This window comes from Dryobates pubescens, chromosome 4, assembly GCF_014839835.1.
Source record: "Dryobates pubescens isolate bDryPub1 chromosome 4, bDryPub1.pri, whole genome shotgun sequence".
Lineage (NCBI taxonomy): Eukaryota > Metazoa > Chordata > Aves > Piciformes > Picidae > Dryobates > Dryobates pubescens.
In genome coordinates, this window is record NC_071615.1 from 8,783,773 (window position 1) to 8,801,880 (window position 18,108).

The 18,108-nt window shown below is 44.3% G+C and overlaps 1 protein-coding gene across 4 annotated transcripts in view; it reads right to left on the reverse strand.

Moving 5' to 3' along the window:
- XYLT1 (xylosyltransferase 1) overlaps positions 1-18,108 on the reverse strand; it is a 175,585-nt gene that overhangs the window by 16,368 nt on the left and 141,109 nt on the right. For 2 of the 4 annotated variants that reach the window (XM_054180430.1, XM_054180427.1), the window contains 3 exons: positions 8,002-8,218; positions 5,745-5,921; positions 3,510-3,769 (listed from right to left, as the gene is read on the reverse strand). In XM_054180430.1, coding sequence (XP_054036405.1) covers positions 3,510-3,769; positions 5,745-5,921; positions 8,002-8,218 — 654 coding nt within the window. Of the gene's footprint in view, positions 1-3,509; positions 3,773-5,744; positions 5,922-8,001; positions 8,219-18,108 lie in introns of all 4 variants that reach the window. The other 2 variants (XM_054180428.1, XM_054180426.1) reach the window with 1 other exon arrangement.

Consider the following 18,108-nt stretch of genomic DNA (forward strand, 5'->3'; position numbering starts at 1 on the left):
CAAGTGGCCTTCTTTTTCCTGCCTTCAGCCGGGTTAGTCCCTAGAGGTGCCTGGCCACAGCAGTGCCTGCCTTGCTCGCTGTGGGCCAGCAGCAGATGGGGACAGCAGAGGGTGCTGCAAGGCTGGGCACAGGCCAGTTGACACCCTGTTCTATTCCCCACGGTAGAGCTGATCCCCAACACGTTCTCCAAGGGCACTGCAGCGAAGGACACCGGGATCCAGTCCCTGGTTTACTTCTCTTTTATTTTAGGAAACAAAGGTCACATTCCTTAAAGAGGTGAGGTTGCTTTGGCCATGGACCTTTTCTTCACAAGTAAAAGCAAAATGAGAGAAAGGTCAAACAAACAGGAAAATCCTCTCATTGGGAGATTTGGAAGCCTACAGTTCCAGTTCGGATTTAAAGAAACCTGATCTAGTTAAGATGAACCTGCTCGCTACAGGGGTGGTTGGACAAAATGACCTTCAAGGATCCCTTCCAACCTGATGCATTCTATGATTTGACTAATTAAAATTTACAGTCAGTTGTTTGCTATAGTCTCAGAAACATCTGTAATAATATTAGTGGCTGTATGGCTGCATAAACAAAACCATGTTATTCGTAGATCTGAAACCAGGTATTTTGCTGCTCGACAGCACTGACGTTAAATGTGAAACAACGCACAACCAACCAATATCAGCAAAGTCTGACTCCTGATGCAAGTTGTTACTTCTCAAGACACAAGCACTAAGAGGAGTAAAGCAAGAAGGACTTTCCCTTGCATGAATCAAAAAACACCCAGAAAGGAGTCCCTAGAGCTTGAGAAACAAACATAATGAGATGGGGTACAAACAGGGCCAGCGCTAGCTGACTGAGGAAAAACACTGCAAAGTTACACAGCAACAATCTGACTTCTGTTCCTAGTACTAAGGTCTCCTGTTTTATATTTGTGCAGCAGCAAATATTTACAATATCCTTGAAACAGTCTGAGCAAACTGTCTCTTGGCAGCAGTGAGTAAAAATGCCTAGAGATGGAGAGAAATAAATTAAATCTCAATCACGCATTAATGTTGCTTCCCCTGAAGATGCTGATATGCAATCTAATTTGGTAGCAGAGCAGCCTGCAGGAGGCATGGCAGGCTGAGGCTGGAGCTAGTCCTTGTTAGAAAAGTGTGTAAGGCAGCTTCTCCTAGAAAAGTCCCCTGGGCCGCTGTGGGTGGCAGCATGGGACAGACTCCAAATGCGATCCAGAACGGTAGAGGCTTTCCTTGCAGAGCCTGCAGCAGTGTGAAATGCGTCGGGGTGGTGACTGCAGCATCAGCTAATGTCGTGCTGCTGTCAGCCCCAACTGCAAAAGGAACGTTGCTGAGGTACTCAGCCCTGCCATTACTGTGCTAGAGATGTGCAGAGCCACGGGAGGGAAGAGGAAACATATACATGCATACACCTAGGAAGACAACATGGTATCAAGAGAGATGTGAATTGCAAACCTGAGGCTTATCCACCCCTCTGAGATACAGACTGCATGCTGATTCACAGCATTTTGAGGGGGCTCAGGCAGGTATGAAAATGAAGCCTCCACTCCATGTCACTGTTTGTGATTCCTCCTTGCACTGTTCTGTGAGGCTCTAGCCTGCCGTAAAGGAGCCATGCTTCATCCCAGAGACAGCTGCAATCAGCAGCGGATGGCATGGCTTCCCTATCTGTAATCTGAGCAAGCTTGAAAAGCACCTTGAGCTCCTGTGCAGCGAAAAGCTCCCCAGAAATGAAATTGATTATTGATATAAATCATCATCAGAACACTGGCAAAAGGAATAAGCACAAAAGAAATTGTCAAATTATTTCAATGCCAGCCGTACTTGGCTTACATCTCTGCTGGCTTTACATTGCAGGATAAATGATCCAGGACTTCTTTAGGCCTGCCTTTATTACATATAAGGAAGGCATGTTACTAGTGATTATTTCTATCTAATTGTTATTGATCTTCTATTGCTTTGCACCGGTAACCTTTACTGACAAAGCTGTAATAGGAATCTGGATCACTTATTGCCACATCTTTCTAAATGGGACATTGCTCAGCACTTCCGTGACTAAGTGGGAAGGTCAAGGCACATTTGGTTCCTTCTTGAGAACACAAGAGAGACAAAAATCCCTCAAAGCACAAGGAGTGTCTTCAGTATTTACTGACCTAGGCTGTATGTGTTTTCTATTAGGATAAAAAAAAGGCAGGGTCCAAAAAACACATTCTGAAGAAGAAATTAAGATACCGTGAAGTAAGACTTTAAAAGATGAACATTTTCTGCTTTGAACATAAACAGCTTCAGATGTTTGCAGGCAGACAACATCTACCATAAAATGAGCCTTTTCTGTGCAGGTCTAACTCTAGGAATTCTTTCTTCACATCCCTTTTAGACTGAAAAGGAATCTAGAATATAGGGTGCTTTCCCTTTATGAAATATATTTGAGAGAGAGCTTTATTTGCACTCTCTCTCTCTTTATAAACACATTTGATGCTAATGGATCCCACCAGTTGCCACACTTTTAGCACAGACAGCTGTACCAAGTAGGCAAACTGAGCTCAAGCAACTAGTTCTCTGTACTCCATCTATGCAACTACAGGAAGAAACAAGCAAGGACCATGAACGTGACTACGTTCAGCTTCTCTCTGAAATCCTGTGCTTTGCTTTTGGTAAGCATAATAGAGGTGAACATGACCTCTGCAGCAATCACATGGAGGGTTTAGGAACTGAGGGTATAATAGACTTGCTGGAATTAATCAAGAAAATGCAGTAGTGGAGGTAGCACTGCCCAACTGGATCCTGTCAGTCTTCATCAGGCTGGAGAGAAGCTTTTTAAAAGTGCAGCCAACAGGTCACATAATGTCAGCCCTGAATAACCAATGCTCTATTATGGGGAGAAATAACTCCTGGAAATCAGCACTGTGCACTTGCAGCTGCCTGGTCCTGTTTGTTACAGTGTGCCCCAGCCAGCCCAGCCTGCAGCTCCAGAGGAGGGCCACAGAATGATCAGGGGGTTGGAGCACTTCTGTTATAAGGACAGGCTGAGGCAGCTGGGGGTGTTCAGCCCGGAAAAGAGAAGGTTCTGGGGAGACCTAATAGTGACCTTCCAGTACCTGAAGGGGGCCTATGAGAAGGATATTTCCAAAGGCCTGCAGTGACAGAAGGAGGTGCAAGGGCTTCAAACTAGAGAAGAGGAGACTTAGATTGGATGTTAGGAACAGATTCCTAACACCATGATGGTAGTGGAACACTGGAACAGGTTGCCCAGGGAGGTGGTTGGGGTCCCATCCTTGGAAATACTCAAGGTGAGGCCTGGCAGGGCTCTGGGCAGCCTGTTCTAGCCAAGGATGCCCCTGCTGACTGCAGAGGGGCTGGACAGGATGACCTTTGCAGGTCGCTTCCAACCCAGACCATTCTGTGACTCTGCAAAGCCGATGAACCTCCACCAGCACGCGGCAGCCCAGGCTGTGCCCCTGAAGCACACAGGGGAAGCACGACAGGCTGAGACTAACCGGCAGCTGTTGTCGCCGGCAGCGTGGAAGGAGGTCTCGGCTCTGCGCAGGCCCAGGCGGGTGAAGGCATGGTACATGGTGAGCGCCACGTCGCTGAGGCTGTGCACGCCGTCGGGCTCGTCGAACACGTTCTCCCAGTAGGAGCGCAGGCCGGGCGTGCCCGACGGGTAGTTGCCGTACAGGTAGTAGTCCAGCTGGCCAATTATCTCTTGGTTCACTACAGCCTCAAACTTGCGGGCAAAGAAGGTCGGCCTGGCCGTCTGCTGTGGTGACACAAAAAGGAAAAGACACCGGAGTGAGTTCCCATTTCCCACTGCGACGTTTTTGTCCTTAACACCGGGCTGGAGTTGAGGATGTGGACTGGTTCACCCCACAGGCAAAGGTGGCTCACGTTTGCGACCAGCTGTCGCTGAGATTCAGACCAAAGCTACGTGATCACTCCAAGAAAATGTACAGTGCCAACCCCTTGGTACCAATGGCCACCCGCCACTGCCTTGCTCTTGAAGGCTCTCCAAGTGCCAGAGGGGTGGGGAACATTCTCTAAACCACTCTGTTAGCCTGCAGCTGGCACAGCATTGGCACATAGTTCTAGTGGTCAGGCAGGGAGCAGTGTCCTGTGGCATAGGGGCTAAGAAGAGGCAGAGCAGCATTGTGCATGTATAAATTTGCTGCTACGACACGGTAAGAAGACTCCAGGAGAGGTGCCATCCATCACTGAGGTTTCTCAGTGGTCCTGTACTGATTTTTCACCCTGCAGTTGACAGAGTCTTGGATGTATCACCAGTTTATATGCTCCTCAACTACCAATGCCTTCTGAAATGCCTCTGGTTTGCCTTGCTCATGTTTGAGGATATAGGTTCTGAGGTACCAAGGAGTTCACCAGATGGTTGAAAGATTGTTTTGAGGGTGCTCAGTTTTACTCTGAGATGGCACATGCTGGGGCCTCTGATCTTCTCTTCTGCAGCCTGCTTTGTGCCTCCGTGGGAACCGTGAGCAAGCCTTCTGGTGCCATGTGTTCACCTGAGGAGCTCTCTCACCGGGCAAGTATCAGAAGTTGCCTTTATATCTATTCTAATTCTGATCTTTCCCTCACAGCTCAGTTTACCTGATTGTTTTCTGAGAAATGTCACTGTGGGGTTGTTCCTCCAGCCTGGAGCAGGTCAGCCTCTGCAGACTGGCAGGGCTTTCTGAAGATTTGCTATTTATTCTGCTGGAAACTTTCCTGGGATTGGTGTTTGGGGCAGCAGAGCCTCTCTTAGATAATGGCTCATTTGCTCTTTTTGTGGAGTGCCTGTGTCACTGACTTCAACTGTGCCTGGTAGGCAGCACATTACAACAAAGAAGAGATCTCTGTTTTGGAGGAGTCATCATTTTTGTGCTGTAGGGTAACACATTCCCCATCCCACACAAAGCCTGAACAAACATGCTTTATGTAGGGAACCCTGAGGAGCTGCAGGGACAGAACTGCAAGTCTGTTGACCTCGAAACAAGTGGTTGTTCATTCTTAATAGAAGATAACACAAACCAGATACAGTCTTGAGACCAAGTGTACCCTTGAGCTCAAGGATTTGCTCCCATGTCTGCCCTGAGCAAACTGATTAAACTTTTAAAGGCAGTCCCCTAAACCAAGAAATAAACTTAAATATAATCATGTTGATTAACATAGTCACAAAACCTGATTAGCCTTGTGCTATGCAACCCTCTAGTAGACACTGTAGTCAACTTTTAAGCTTTTTTCAAAGACAAAACCCTTTGCTTAACAATGAAAGCCAGAAGCTTGGTGAAATCACAACAGCACCTGAGATGGGACTTTGGAAAAATCCTCTTTGCACAAGTTACCAAGAAACAACAGTGAGTGACATGCCAAGCTTTCCTCCTAATCTACCAGTGCCACAAGTCCAACGAGCTGCTATGTGGCCTTACCTAGCAGTGTGGAGCCACCCGACTGCAGCAGGGACTGGGAAGGGAAGCTTTTACCCCATCAGGCATGATGGGGAAAGAGATGTGAGGAGGAAGCTCTGCTCTTCATTTCAGAATAAAAGATTGGTGGTTCTGTGTTTTGGCCTTTTATTCCACTGAAATGAAGAACAGAGCTTCCTCCTCACACCTCTTTCTCTACCATGCCCAAGGGGGTAGAAGCTTCCCTTCCTGGTTCCCTGCTGTAGTCAAGTGGCTCCACACTGCAGAGGGGAAGAGTTTCTTTGTGGCTATCAGAGAAGGGACTGATTCAGTTACCTGGAATCGGTGGAAGTCTGCTGGTTTGAAGTCATTAGGTGAGCAGCCACACCAGTCAACAATGTGCTTGTACTGACACTTGCAACCCAGTTTACGGTTCCAGTTTGTGATGCGCAGGTTGTTGTCCACCATGGACTCACAGTATGGGCTGTTCTCCAGAACAGTGTGAAAGAAGGACTGCAAGACAGAGAGCAGATCAGTACATTCTGCTCCTCAGACTTCATTTTCTCTTTCCTTTCAGCCCATGGGCCTGAAGCTAATGCAGGTGACTTTCTTTCAAAATGACAGAATTCACAAGCTCTGTTTTTCTGCCATATAAGAGAAGTACTTTCTATGTATGCGCTCCACAGAGGATGGAAAACTCACAGCACCCAACACACACAGTCAAACTGCCATAGCATACAGTTGAGGCTTTGCTACAATAACCTGACAGAGAATAATTGTGCTTCTGCAATAAGCATCTTTGGGGATTGGGAGCCCAAAGGACTCCCAGGAAGGCACCAGTGCCAGCAATTGTTTGATTTTTATCTCAGCTGTAAGAGCAATTCTGAGAAATCCTCATTATTTGCCTTCTGTAAGTTACTCTCCGGTCCAGCACATTTAGGACTATTTTCCTGAGCACTTTGTTAATGACATATCTCAAATTGTTTCCCAAGACAACTCTCAAACCTTTACCATCACCCTGGTTACTATGAAGAATAGTCTCAGACAGCTCTTCTGTGGGTGTCTCTAGCCCCAGCACTCCCAAATGCATCGCTAGTTGAATGGCCGCCTTCTGAAGCACACAGTTCACCCCAGGCACCAGAAGGGCATTCTGCCTCCTGCAATTACATCTGAAATCATGAGTCTTTATTTGCTGACTCAAGACAGCAAGGATTTCTTATTGGGCTATCCTAATTATAACATCATAATATCAGCTATCACATACATCATGTGTAATGGGGACTGATATAGCAGGTTAGAAGGTCAGTGAAGGCAGGGTGATTTCAAGAAACCAGCTACATATCTTGCAATGAAAACCTTGTACCAAGGAGCTGTAGAATATGATCAAATTTAGCTCTGTGAGAGAGGATTTTTGCAGCAGTGACTCCTCTTTAAAATCAGCAGTAGTAAGGCCTATAAATAACCAGCATAACATTAGCATGGCTGGCCCCCAAATAATCCCCCTACCCTTTTTAATGTTAAATGACAGCCCAGTGAATATGGATTTTATGCTTGAACTGTTTGGTTAAACCCATAAAGGCATCCATCCTCATTCAAGCGAGAGGGGAAAAAAAAACCCTACCCAATTACCCATTGCCCTGTGTCCTTTTATAATGATGCAGAAATTTCTCCTAGATAATGGATGAAAAGGTTATCAGAGTTGAGAGAAAAGGTGATTTTTAACAGAAATGGGATTAAAGCAAGATTATTCAACATGTGTGCAGAATAATAAACCCCTATCAAAAGATGACAGTGGCTGTGCTCCACTGCAAGCTAATAAGCCTAGATTTGCAAGATCAGTCTCATCAATCCCTTGGACCGTTCAGGGGCCGCTAGTGAGGAACAAAGTTATCATTTTAAAGACAGCCATTAGGGTCTTCTTTGGAATGCCTGCATGCTACACACCCTAGGAGCAGAGCCTGAGGAGCAAGGTACCTGCTGAGGCAGGTGCAGCACAGCCTGAGCAGCCGACAGGCTCTGTGCTCTCTTTTGGGGGTGCCACACTGCCGCACGCTAGACGAAAGCCCGTCTTGGTGTGCACTCCCCTTCTGCATCACTTGTAGCCAGAGCCCTTCCTGAGTGATCTAAATGATTTGTGACTATGCCTCCTAGCTGAGTTTTGAAAGGAACAATAAACCTTTGTTTGCAGGGGTTTTATTTTTAAAGAAAAGGGCTGGATAATAGCGAGGAAAGCTACTTATGAAGACAATTCGCCATCTCTAATAGCCTTCAAAGGCTTTGTGAAGGAACAATTTGCAAGCAAAGGGCAGCTGGATTTTTGTTGTTCAGTAATAGATTAATAGGTTTAAAAGTATAAAACAAAGGCACTCATGGCAAGGAAGTCCCACAAACAAACAAAGCAACAAAACAACGGCAAGAGTGGTTCTAACACTAAAAGCCTACTCGTCATGGGAGTAAAGTTTTCATTGCCCACTGCAGGATGATCCAATGCCCAACAACATCAGGCAAAGGCCCCTCCGAGTTCAGTGACCTTGGGAAATGCACAACCACTGCAGCTTTGGACACAGAGAGGGAATGCTTTGAATTCACATACCTCTGCAGGAAGTAATGTGTAAGAGTAAAACCTCTTCATCTTTGTTACCAGGTCATCAGTAGAAAACGTGACATACTCCACAAACTTCCTGTTCAGGAGAAACCAGTCCGACCCTCCATCTACTGCAATTCCTTCTGGGATCCTCCTGTCACCCAGGCGCCACATGTGGGTGTCACATTCCAGGAACAGCCGATCCAGGCCTTGCTTTCTGATAAATCTGGGGGAATACACAGCAGCCATGAAAGGTCAATTTCTCCTTCGTTATCATCACTAGCAACAACGAAGCTCCTGTCTCAAAAAAAAGGATCAAAAGGTCCCTTGATTATATTTCTTTTCTACTCATAAATAACACAGAGGTTTAATAAATGATGAATCAGTTTTACATTCAGTTACAGTGACAAAGATCAACAGATTGCTTTCAAACATCATTTACACCTTCTGCTATCCCAAGGCAGAACTGTGCAAGGTACAGAGCGTGACATGCAAGGCATGAAACTGCACGGTGCCTATTAACTCTTAGCAAACCACTGCACAAGAACCATAACATGAGCAGGAAGTAAATACAGCTTCTGCCTCTCCATAAATGCACAGCTTTTGAAAAACAGAAAACCACACATAAAGGTAAAAAGATCAATTTTCTTCTAGCTTACTATGCCACAATTTTTTCTATCAGGGTACAGTTAATCCAGGAGAAATACAACTGCATTACTCTCTGCTGCAGAATGAACGTGCCTGCTCCATTTTCTAGTCTATGGGGAACAATGTTTTGTTATTGCTGAACCATGAATAAGAGGAGCAACTGCAGAACTGTAAAGTTAAGGAAATTAATTGAAACCAATATGGGAAGGGGAAAAAAGAGCTGGAAATCAATCTATGTTTACAAACAGTTTGAACTGGACGCCCTCAGATGTTTTGAGACTGTGTGATCCAGGTTCTGTTTGTCATTCCATTTTCAGAACTCTTTCCCAGAAAGGGAAGCAGGGCAGCCATGAATTAGCAGATGCCTTTGCAAGGGGGGCTGAGTGCTGTTAGTGATGGTGAGTTGCTGTGCTGAATACATCATCTGAGCAATAACAAACACTAGCTACTCAGGCTGCTGGACCGTCACCCACAAGGCCACCCATCTCCCTGGATGCAAGAACTGCAATCTAACAGGAGCTGTAGCCCCTCCAGTGAGAAGGACTATAAGACCTGAGTTTCCTTCCTGAGCAAGATAGAGCTACACAGTAGTGTTTTCAGGAGTGTTTTAGGATCAGGAAAAAGGGATTTTAGTGGTCTGCAAACACATGTACCCAAAGGATAGAGAACAGAAATGAAAGCTAAGAAACCACTTCAAAGCTTTCTGGACTGCTGCATCTGGAACTGCGAGTGTTAACCCCATGGGCTAAATCCCTGGTTACAGTTTTGTTCTATACCAATCAAAGAACAGAGAAGCAATTATCAAATGGTGCATATTAATTTTCAAAAGGCCCATAAATGACTTGGGGGTCTATGTCCTACTGATAGCTGGGTTTCTTCTCAGAGTACGAGAAGAGCAGCTCCTCTGTTAACACAACCCCGCAGAAAATGTGTAGATGCGAGTGGAGAAATTTCTCTTTCCATGAACAAGTTTCTAATTTCATGTTCCATTATGAAGGATAATAGAAAAGTCTTGCAATTTTAATGCAGTGCTCTGGAATGTAATCTTCAAATTCAATATTTATGCAGTTATCTCCAAATCAAATATTAATGTGCCTGAAAGTTTGGTCATTTATTTATTTCCCTCAAAAACTAAATACTCATTTGAGTTAATTATTTGAAGAAAATAACAGGATTTTATTGACCATGCTTAAACAGCAGCATAAAGTCCTTTTCCAGGAAATAATTTCTTTCAACTGCTATCTCCACTATCACTCTCTATTCTCATTTTCATGTAGAAGTTTCTTAGACTGCAATGGAAACCCCCAAATCGAAACCACCACCTGACCATTTCATAACTCCTCACAACCTCCCTTGCCTACATAACAGGACAGGGTTTACCCAGCACCAGAAAGCTCAGTTACACAACTTCAGCTTTATTGTCTGAAACTGGCACTAGGAGAGCATGGCCACATTCAAGGTCCCAGCAAATCTGTGCTCCCAGCCTCATTTTACAGCACAGCTCCCAGGCTCCTCTTTTTGCACAAGTCCGCAGTCCCAGGACTTCTCTGTGCTAACAGCCTGGGCGAGTGAATCTTGGCACACGCAGTGCATGAGCGTTTTCACAACAAACCTCAGTCCTAAAATCCTACACAAGGTTACAAGAAGGAAAGTGAATGTACTTCCCAACCATTCACCCTCCACACTTCAGGCAGCTATTTTTATACTCTGTTAAAAAAACCCTCTAGTGCCTGCAGCACGTGGTCTGCCCACTGAGCACAGACAGTTAACTGTGCAGACAGCTCCTGACTGCCATCCAGCTTAGGGAACTTCTCTCATTTTGTAGTGCATTAAAAGATTTATAAATGCATTTCAGAGGAGACTCTAGGATTGTATAACACAGGAAGCGTTTGTAAGATGTTTAGCACACACTCCTACAGCATGAATATAAACACAGAGCTCAGCTCTTCCTCTGATAAAAAACTACTAATAAATATTATTGCACAGTCACTTAATACCAGCAAAACCACCCCAGTCAAGTATCACCCTTTTGGGTAGTTTTCTGCAAGTGACACAGCATACCACAGCAGCTCTGAGAGACCTCTGCTCTGGAATGCTCACACTTATGCAGTCTATAAGACAGAGAGTTTGCTGCTTTCTGTTTGCCAAAATCTCTGGGTGAATAAAGCTTTCAGATTGCTCAGTGTTTCTTATCAGAAACTTTGCCATTTAATGGACTTTGCATACAAAGAATCTGGTTTTAAGGTGAAAAGGTTTCTTCTGAAATGTTTCCTGTTTCTGTCTTTGTGCCTAGCAACCCTCCTATCAACATCTCACTGTTAACCAGGTGCACCTACCAGGCCCTCAGCATCTTTACCAGAAGAAAGGACTATAAATAAAAGCATACATCAGTGAAACAATCACAAGTTGAAAGTCAGTGTCAAAGCAAGGATCTCTGAAGCTCCCCTTGCACCATGTCCATGTTCTCCTCATTGTCTGGGGACAAACTCTGCACATTATTTTGACTCTATCTATTTTTCTTTTAACTCTCTCTACACAAAAATTCGAAGAAGTCAGCCAATTTTGGTGGGAAAAGTCAAGTAAATATTTTTAGGGCTGAGAAATATGAGAGGCTCTTGCCAGCAGTGTTTGCACAGGCACCTTGGAAAACACTTCCTGGAGTCAATCAGTCGGGAAGCATAACACAATAACTTGCAATTTAGGTGACCAAGTAGAAAGCACTGAACAGTAATTTGACAATCTTGAGTGCAACAGTTGCAGCAAGTAATTTGTGAGCAATCTCTAGGCTACAATATATCTCCATAAACCAGTCACTGAATAATTCTTTGTAATAAGCAAGTTCATAAAACCCAGACCTGCATGGAACAGTTTCACTCCCTGCCTGCTGCAGGCCAGAGATTCTGTCCTCTGTTGACTACATGATGAATTTCCAGTAGACTGGGAGACCCCACTGACTTATCCCATTTCCATGAGTAACTTTATTTTATGAAGGGTGGAGCAGCATTGAAAATACCTGAAATGATTAAGACTTGCATACTTAAGCATGTGTTTATACTACACCAGAGAAAGATCCACATAATCTTGTGGTACGCTTCCCAAGACCTCTTTGTGTCGTGCAAAAAGCCATCAGGGCTCACCCCCAACTCCTGAAATGGAGCTGAAGCTTGAGAAGGGGAAGAATGTCACGAAGAAATAGCACCTACTTCGTCTGTCAAGATGAGGAAGGCTTCCTAGTGCAGAAAGTGCTGAATGCCCAGTTCCTGCTGTTTCCAAAGGCTATGAAAAACCTCTCAGTATAGATAAAAACTATGGGTGAAAAGAGAGGGAAAAAGGAAGACTGCAACCTGCTTTCCAATATGTTTAAACTGCAGCATCCTGAAAGTCAGTATTATGAGGTCAAGAACAGGATTCTTATCTATCTTTCATTCTTTTATTCTGAAGAAAATCTTACAAATACAATAGCACCCTAACACCCCCCCCCCCCACCCCCACCCCCTCCCAGCTTTAATGCCAATGCACAAACACATCAGCAACATCATAAAGAATTTCTCTCTTGACTGGGTTGGCTACAGCAAGATGTGGCTTATTTCACAGGCAAAAGCCAAGTTGAAAGGCTGTAAGTAGCTCTGCCCATTTCGCTAGATGCTCAAAAGTTAACAAGAAACAAAGATGATTTGTGTTTGTCATTCATGTGTCTATATGGCCCACAACAGAGGAGGGCAGCAGACCTCATGGAGTGGGCATGTGGATGGAGGGGTGGCCAGCCCCACACTTTGGGATCACCAGCTGTCCCTCACCAAGGATAGCATGAGTTCTGACCTCCAGAGGACAGGGACTAAACTCAGAGCAGAAAACACAGGTGACATGGCCACAAAAAATTAAGTCAGCAGGGAGACATGCAGATAGTGACATTCGTTCCCGCAATTTCCTGTGGGTGTCTAGGAGCAAGTCACCATGAGGCAAGCAGCTCTACTGGAAGGATTTTCCCATGGTCTACATTACCACAGTTATTTCCAATGTATGTTTCAACACTTTCATGCTTAGTGTGCATGTGAATCACAGAATCATCAAATTGTTTTGGTTGGAAGGGACCTTTAAGATCATCAAGTCCAACCTTCAACCTAAGAGCACCATGGCTATTAAACCATGTGTCCAAGTTCTTTAACTTCCAAACCCATAGAGAATCTGGAACCACAGAAGTCATGCTCACCATTTGGAACAAGTTGTTGGGACAGTTTTGCCCTTGTTTGTTTTATCCCAACACCAAAGACAGTTCAGGTGTCACCCGAGTACAACCAAATAGCCACATGGCAGAATCACAGAGAGCATCCATGTATCTAGGGAAGACAGCTGGGCTGCTGCCACAAAAATTGGACAAGATAAGGTTTAGATCATGTACAGTGTAGTAAAAATGGCACAGTACATTGAGAGTTCTTTCAAGTTACAAGTCTACCTTGAAATACTACTTTAAACATGGCCCTTTGCAGTCAATGGAATCTTCATGGACATCAAATGTCCAGGACATTCAGGTTATTGCACATGAGACACTGCTGAAAGTCACTGAATGCACTCATTTTATCTGATCATTCCAGCTCTCTATGGATAAAATTGGATTTTCCAAGCTTTACAACAGGTGCCTCATACTCTACATAATTTGTTTCTGCTTCTTTTGTATGTAATTTTCTCAGTTTATCTATTTAATGCTTCAGTCATGTCACACCTTTGCATTATATTTAGAAGAAATTCCTCCTGGCTGTTTCTTCTAGCCCACCTTTTCCTAAGCATCATTAACTTCCACTGGTTATGTGGATCTTACTTTCCACTTTCTGGAAATCTCTCTTTCAGAGGAAATCTTTAAAAGCTTTAGCGCTTCTCAGCATTTTCATGTTGCAGGTCAGGGACCTAACTCTTCAAGTGTCCCAAAATATATCTGTCTATCTATCTATCTATATATAAAAAATAATCTCTAACCCCATTTTTGGTTGTAGGAAAGTTGCAGAGTCTATTTTTTGCAGTGATGACTCTACTAGGAATTGCCATGTTTTGACAACAGCTCCATACAGTCCCTTGTGAATTATGAGGCTCAAGAGGGACTTTTAGAAGACTTTCCTGTGGCTTTCTTTCCACCACTCTTCACTTCTGGTAACTTTTAAGAAACACTGTAACAGCTTTTACAAGGGCAAAAATGGGAAGGGTTTCTTCTCAGGATGGGGGAGACAATGAGCTATGATGGTGCTGCAGGAGCAGCTACAGCACATGCTGCTGCTACCACCAGGGCCAGCAGACCACAGTAATGCAGACCCACAGGCAATGCAAAGGGACACCCTGGCTATCCACCACAACAGAATCTGAGTGTTTCTACTGTGCTTAGCATCTCAGGATCTGCACATTAGACGACTGAAGAAAGAAAAGGCAACGGGGAATCAAACTTTCCAAGTGATTGAGGGCAAGTGTGAGTCACTTCTATATATGGCAGATTTTCAAATCAGGCTATTGACCTCTGGGTGAAACAGGGCCAACAATAGCTGTCCAGCTTAAAGGGATGTTCCCTACCATAATTATTTTATAAAATGTCTCAGGACAGCTGAAAGGACACAGATGTTACTGTGTGCACCACTGAAAATGAAGTGTGCAGCTCAGAGTTCTTAGATGGTGATAAGATCTCTGATTTCCTTACCAGTACCCCAGTTTTCACCTTCTTCCAAATTCCCACCCACCACACAAATTATGGCTAGTTCAGGTAGGCCCCACATCAAAACCTGTGGCTGTTTTTACTGCCTCTTCCTATCATCCAAAATATGTTTGTGTTTTTCTTTGCACTGACAGCTTAGTATTGTTTTCCAAAAGTGAGCAGAAATAAAAGCCCTACGATGAGACAAATTGTCAAGCCAGAGCAGTAAAGGCTTTATGTCTCCCCTAATGCTTAGCACAAAGCAATAAGGAACATTTGAAAGTTAGCTGTAATGTCTAAAATAATTTTAAGTGCAGTCTCTTTGCACTGAAGATGCATGTTGCCACTGCAGTCACTACAGTTTACATGCAACTGTTGGGCTGAACTACCCACAAGCAAAAAAAAAGGTCTTCTTAGTCCATGAGCTTCAGAACACTGAAGTGTTTAAAATCATAAGCAAAAACAACCAAAAAAAAGTATGGCTGAAGGGAACTTGAGCCAAATGAACCACCAATATTTCACATGAGCAAGGTAAGTGCTGCTGGGAGCTAGGTGGTTAAAATATTCCAATAGCAGGGATAATATTTCCCCCCCCCCCCGGTATTTGGGTACTTCCTGGGCAATTCATCAATACAACACACAACAGCATTTACTGTGTGATCCATCTGCTAAGTGATGGCCAAACCACCATAAACCCAATGAACAGAATGCCAACAAACAGTGCAAAAAAAGGCATGGCTGAAAAGGTGATGGAACAGAGTAGTGTCAGCAGAACTGGGCTGAAAGGGGTGGAGGTCTTGGGAATGTGCTCCATCCCTTCAGGAGTTAATGTCCCTCCAGCCTCTCAGAACTGGGACAGGCTCATCTCAGACACTGAAAAGAGGGGGAGATTTAAGTCTTGCCCACCAAGTACTGTGCAGTGACTCAAGCCACTGCATTTCATAGATCCAGCTCTGTAAGGAAAGAATGCTTCTCCAGATGAGTCAAGGTGCCATTTCCATGTCCATTTCCTTTCCTTAAGCTACTGAAGGCAAACCATAGTGATGCACTTTTTAATGACTCTGGCATAACTGAAAGAAAACTTCCCTCTACGAAAGGAAGCCTGGATTCTCTCCTTATTTGGCACTAAAACATGCACTGATAGTGAACACAGCTTGAATACAAAGTGCACCGTAACTGAGCTGCATAAGCATTGCAGTTTTAAGATGGCACCTCTAACATTTCTCTCTTGTATGATCTGAAGGCTATCATGACTTAAAGTTCAGATTTTCCTGTTTACAAAATAATAGACAGATGAAAAGCTTACTGTTTAGGAGCCATTGTTCATCCACAAACTAGAATATAAAGTAGCAGCAAGGGTTATCTATTGCCTCCAGTAATGTTAAATGCTGAGCTCCTGTATTATCACTTCACCTGTTTAAAATGCTTTAGAACAGCAAAATTATTATTGTATGTGGGATGGCAGTCTGGTCCAGTGTCCTCCTCTTTGTCATGGCTTTGACTAGCCATTTTAAATCAAAAATGCTGTTCCAATTTGTTAGAGATAGGATGTCCCAAGGGACTTTTCTCCTATTGCCCAGTAATTTGGAGGCTGGCCTGTGTCCCAAATTCTTTCCAAAAGTTGTCTTTAGTTTGTTTAAAATAACTGTTGTCAAACCTTGAGGCTGTTGCTTCTCTTCTAGACCTTACTAAGCTCTTGGCTGTACCATTCACCCCTCAAAATATTACTTTTCCACAGGGCTGTGACAAGGAAAAGCAAACAGCAAAATCTAAAAAGCAACTGGAAAAGTTAATAGACAAAAATAATCATCTCTTAAATGAGCAAGGCACTGAGTCTGGCTGTGGTAATTCCCTGAGCAAAGGTCACAGGAGGCTAGGAGAATATAGTGGAAGCACCACTATATGTCTCCCCTTCTGCTCCTCTGGGGACACAGGGTGACAGCCTGTATGGGTCCTCAGTCTCGTCACACCTGCCTGCGCCTATACAAGGTATTTCAGCCCAGAAGATTCATCATTGTAGCTACAGGGACAAACCTCACTGGCATGGGCACAGCTTCCACATCCTGGGCATAAAATGAAAGTCAGTTGGTAAGTGTGTGTCAGATGGGCAGAGTGGACACTATGGTTACAGGTTCAGAAAGATTGAGCTACTGGAGCACTAAAACTGAGTGATCAGGCTAGAGATTTTCACACCAGATACAATTTCTCTCTCAACAGGTGGAAGCAGAGCTGAAAATTCAGCCATGATACAAACAGTGGGCAAACTGCCTTTTGATCAGCTTTTGACAGCAAAGGAATTACCTTTTGCCAAGTACCAATATCCACCAAAAGCTTCTGCAGCTGCTGGCTTGCCTCCTGCCTCGCACTTATCTGGCCTCTGCAGGATGAGGGGACCACTCTGTCCCTAACAGAAATTCTGGGGAGCTGCCAAGGGGTGATGTGAAAGGATCCAAGGGGTGATGTGAAAGGTCAAGCAGTGGAAGTGCTTATGGGACTTGGGGGCAACACAACCACAGGAGATGGGGACAGCAAATCTGCCCTCGTGTCCCATGTGATGTTTCCTGATGCACAGAGAATTTATGGTAGAAATCCAGGAGAAAAGACCAAAACACAACTTGTCACAATAGGCTAAAAGGCCTTTAGTTGTGAAACACTGAACTAATAACTGGGTTGGTACTCCTGTGAGGGGAGGACAAGTGGCACATGAGCTGGGTTTTTATTAAATGAATACCAGATTAGCAGGTTCAACTGATCTGAATTGTTCTAACCCAGCTGAGATTGGTATGTTTGCTGAAGCAGCTTGATGTAGGCATGTCACAACTCATTAGCTGTTTTTCTGTAGCCAGCTTAGGGAATTTGAGAAGAATCAGGTGCACCAGAGGAGTAAAAAGGCATCAGAGACAAACTGCTTTTCCCTAGCTGTCTCTCTTCCCTTTCCTACTTTAACTCTGCTGTCGATCACTGTTGCCAGCTTGAGCTGAGCCTGCCAATCACTCTGACACTGCATTTCCCAAGCTGGACACTCTCCTGTGAAAACTGTTGACTTGGATTTAAATATTATTTTGTACTACCTGCTATAGAATTTCTGCATGCACAAGATGAATGCTTGTGAGCACTTCCTTTAAACAGAAACTACACAGAACTGGTAAATCTAGTTGCAAGAGCAAGAACAGCCAAGTTAGAGAGTCCTATGCATTCTTCCACCCATGCCCTGCGCTGCATGTGTGACTCTGTCACACTCTCTGTGACCATCATTTGAACCCAGCCTTGCAGTATGCTTGACATTTTACACAATAAAGAGATGACCTGGTGACCCAAGCAGAATAAAACAGTATTTTTAGGTGCAAAGCTGCTGGGACTGAGCATATGGAGTTGCTGGAACTGTTGCAAAACTGCTGTTATGGTATAAAACTAGCAATAAAGAGGAAAAGCAAAACTAGCAATAAAGGGGAAGAGGACCGCTGCAGTCTGGTGGGAAAAATCTTTCACCTGCAGAGGTTGTTTAAATCTTTGGAAACACGGTGTTAGGTCACTGATGCTCCCTCAAACCACAAAGCTTTAAGTGTTAGTGATGTGTTCTGGGAAACACAGCCTATTCTCTTCTCCCTGAGACCCACGCAGGGCAGATGAAGAGCGACACTGATCCAAGGACTTAAAACTATAGCAGATCATGATAACCCTCTTGCCATTGTTCTTACCCCCTACCACATGCTCCCAAATGGTACAGGTTCTCACACCTTGCAGAGATATTCTGATTGCACAAGGCTTTGCTGTGGACAACAGTTAGTGGACAATAG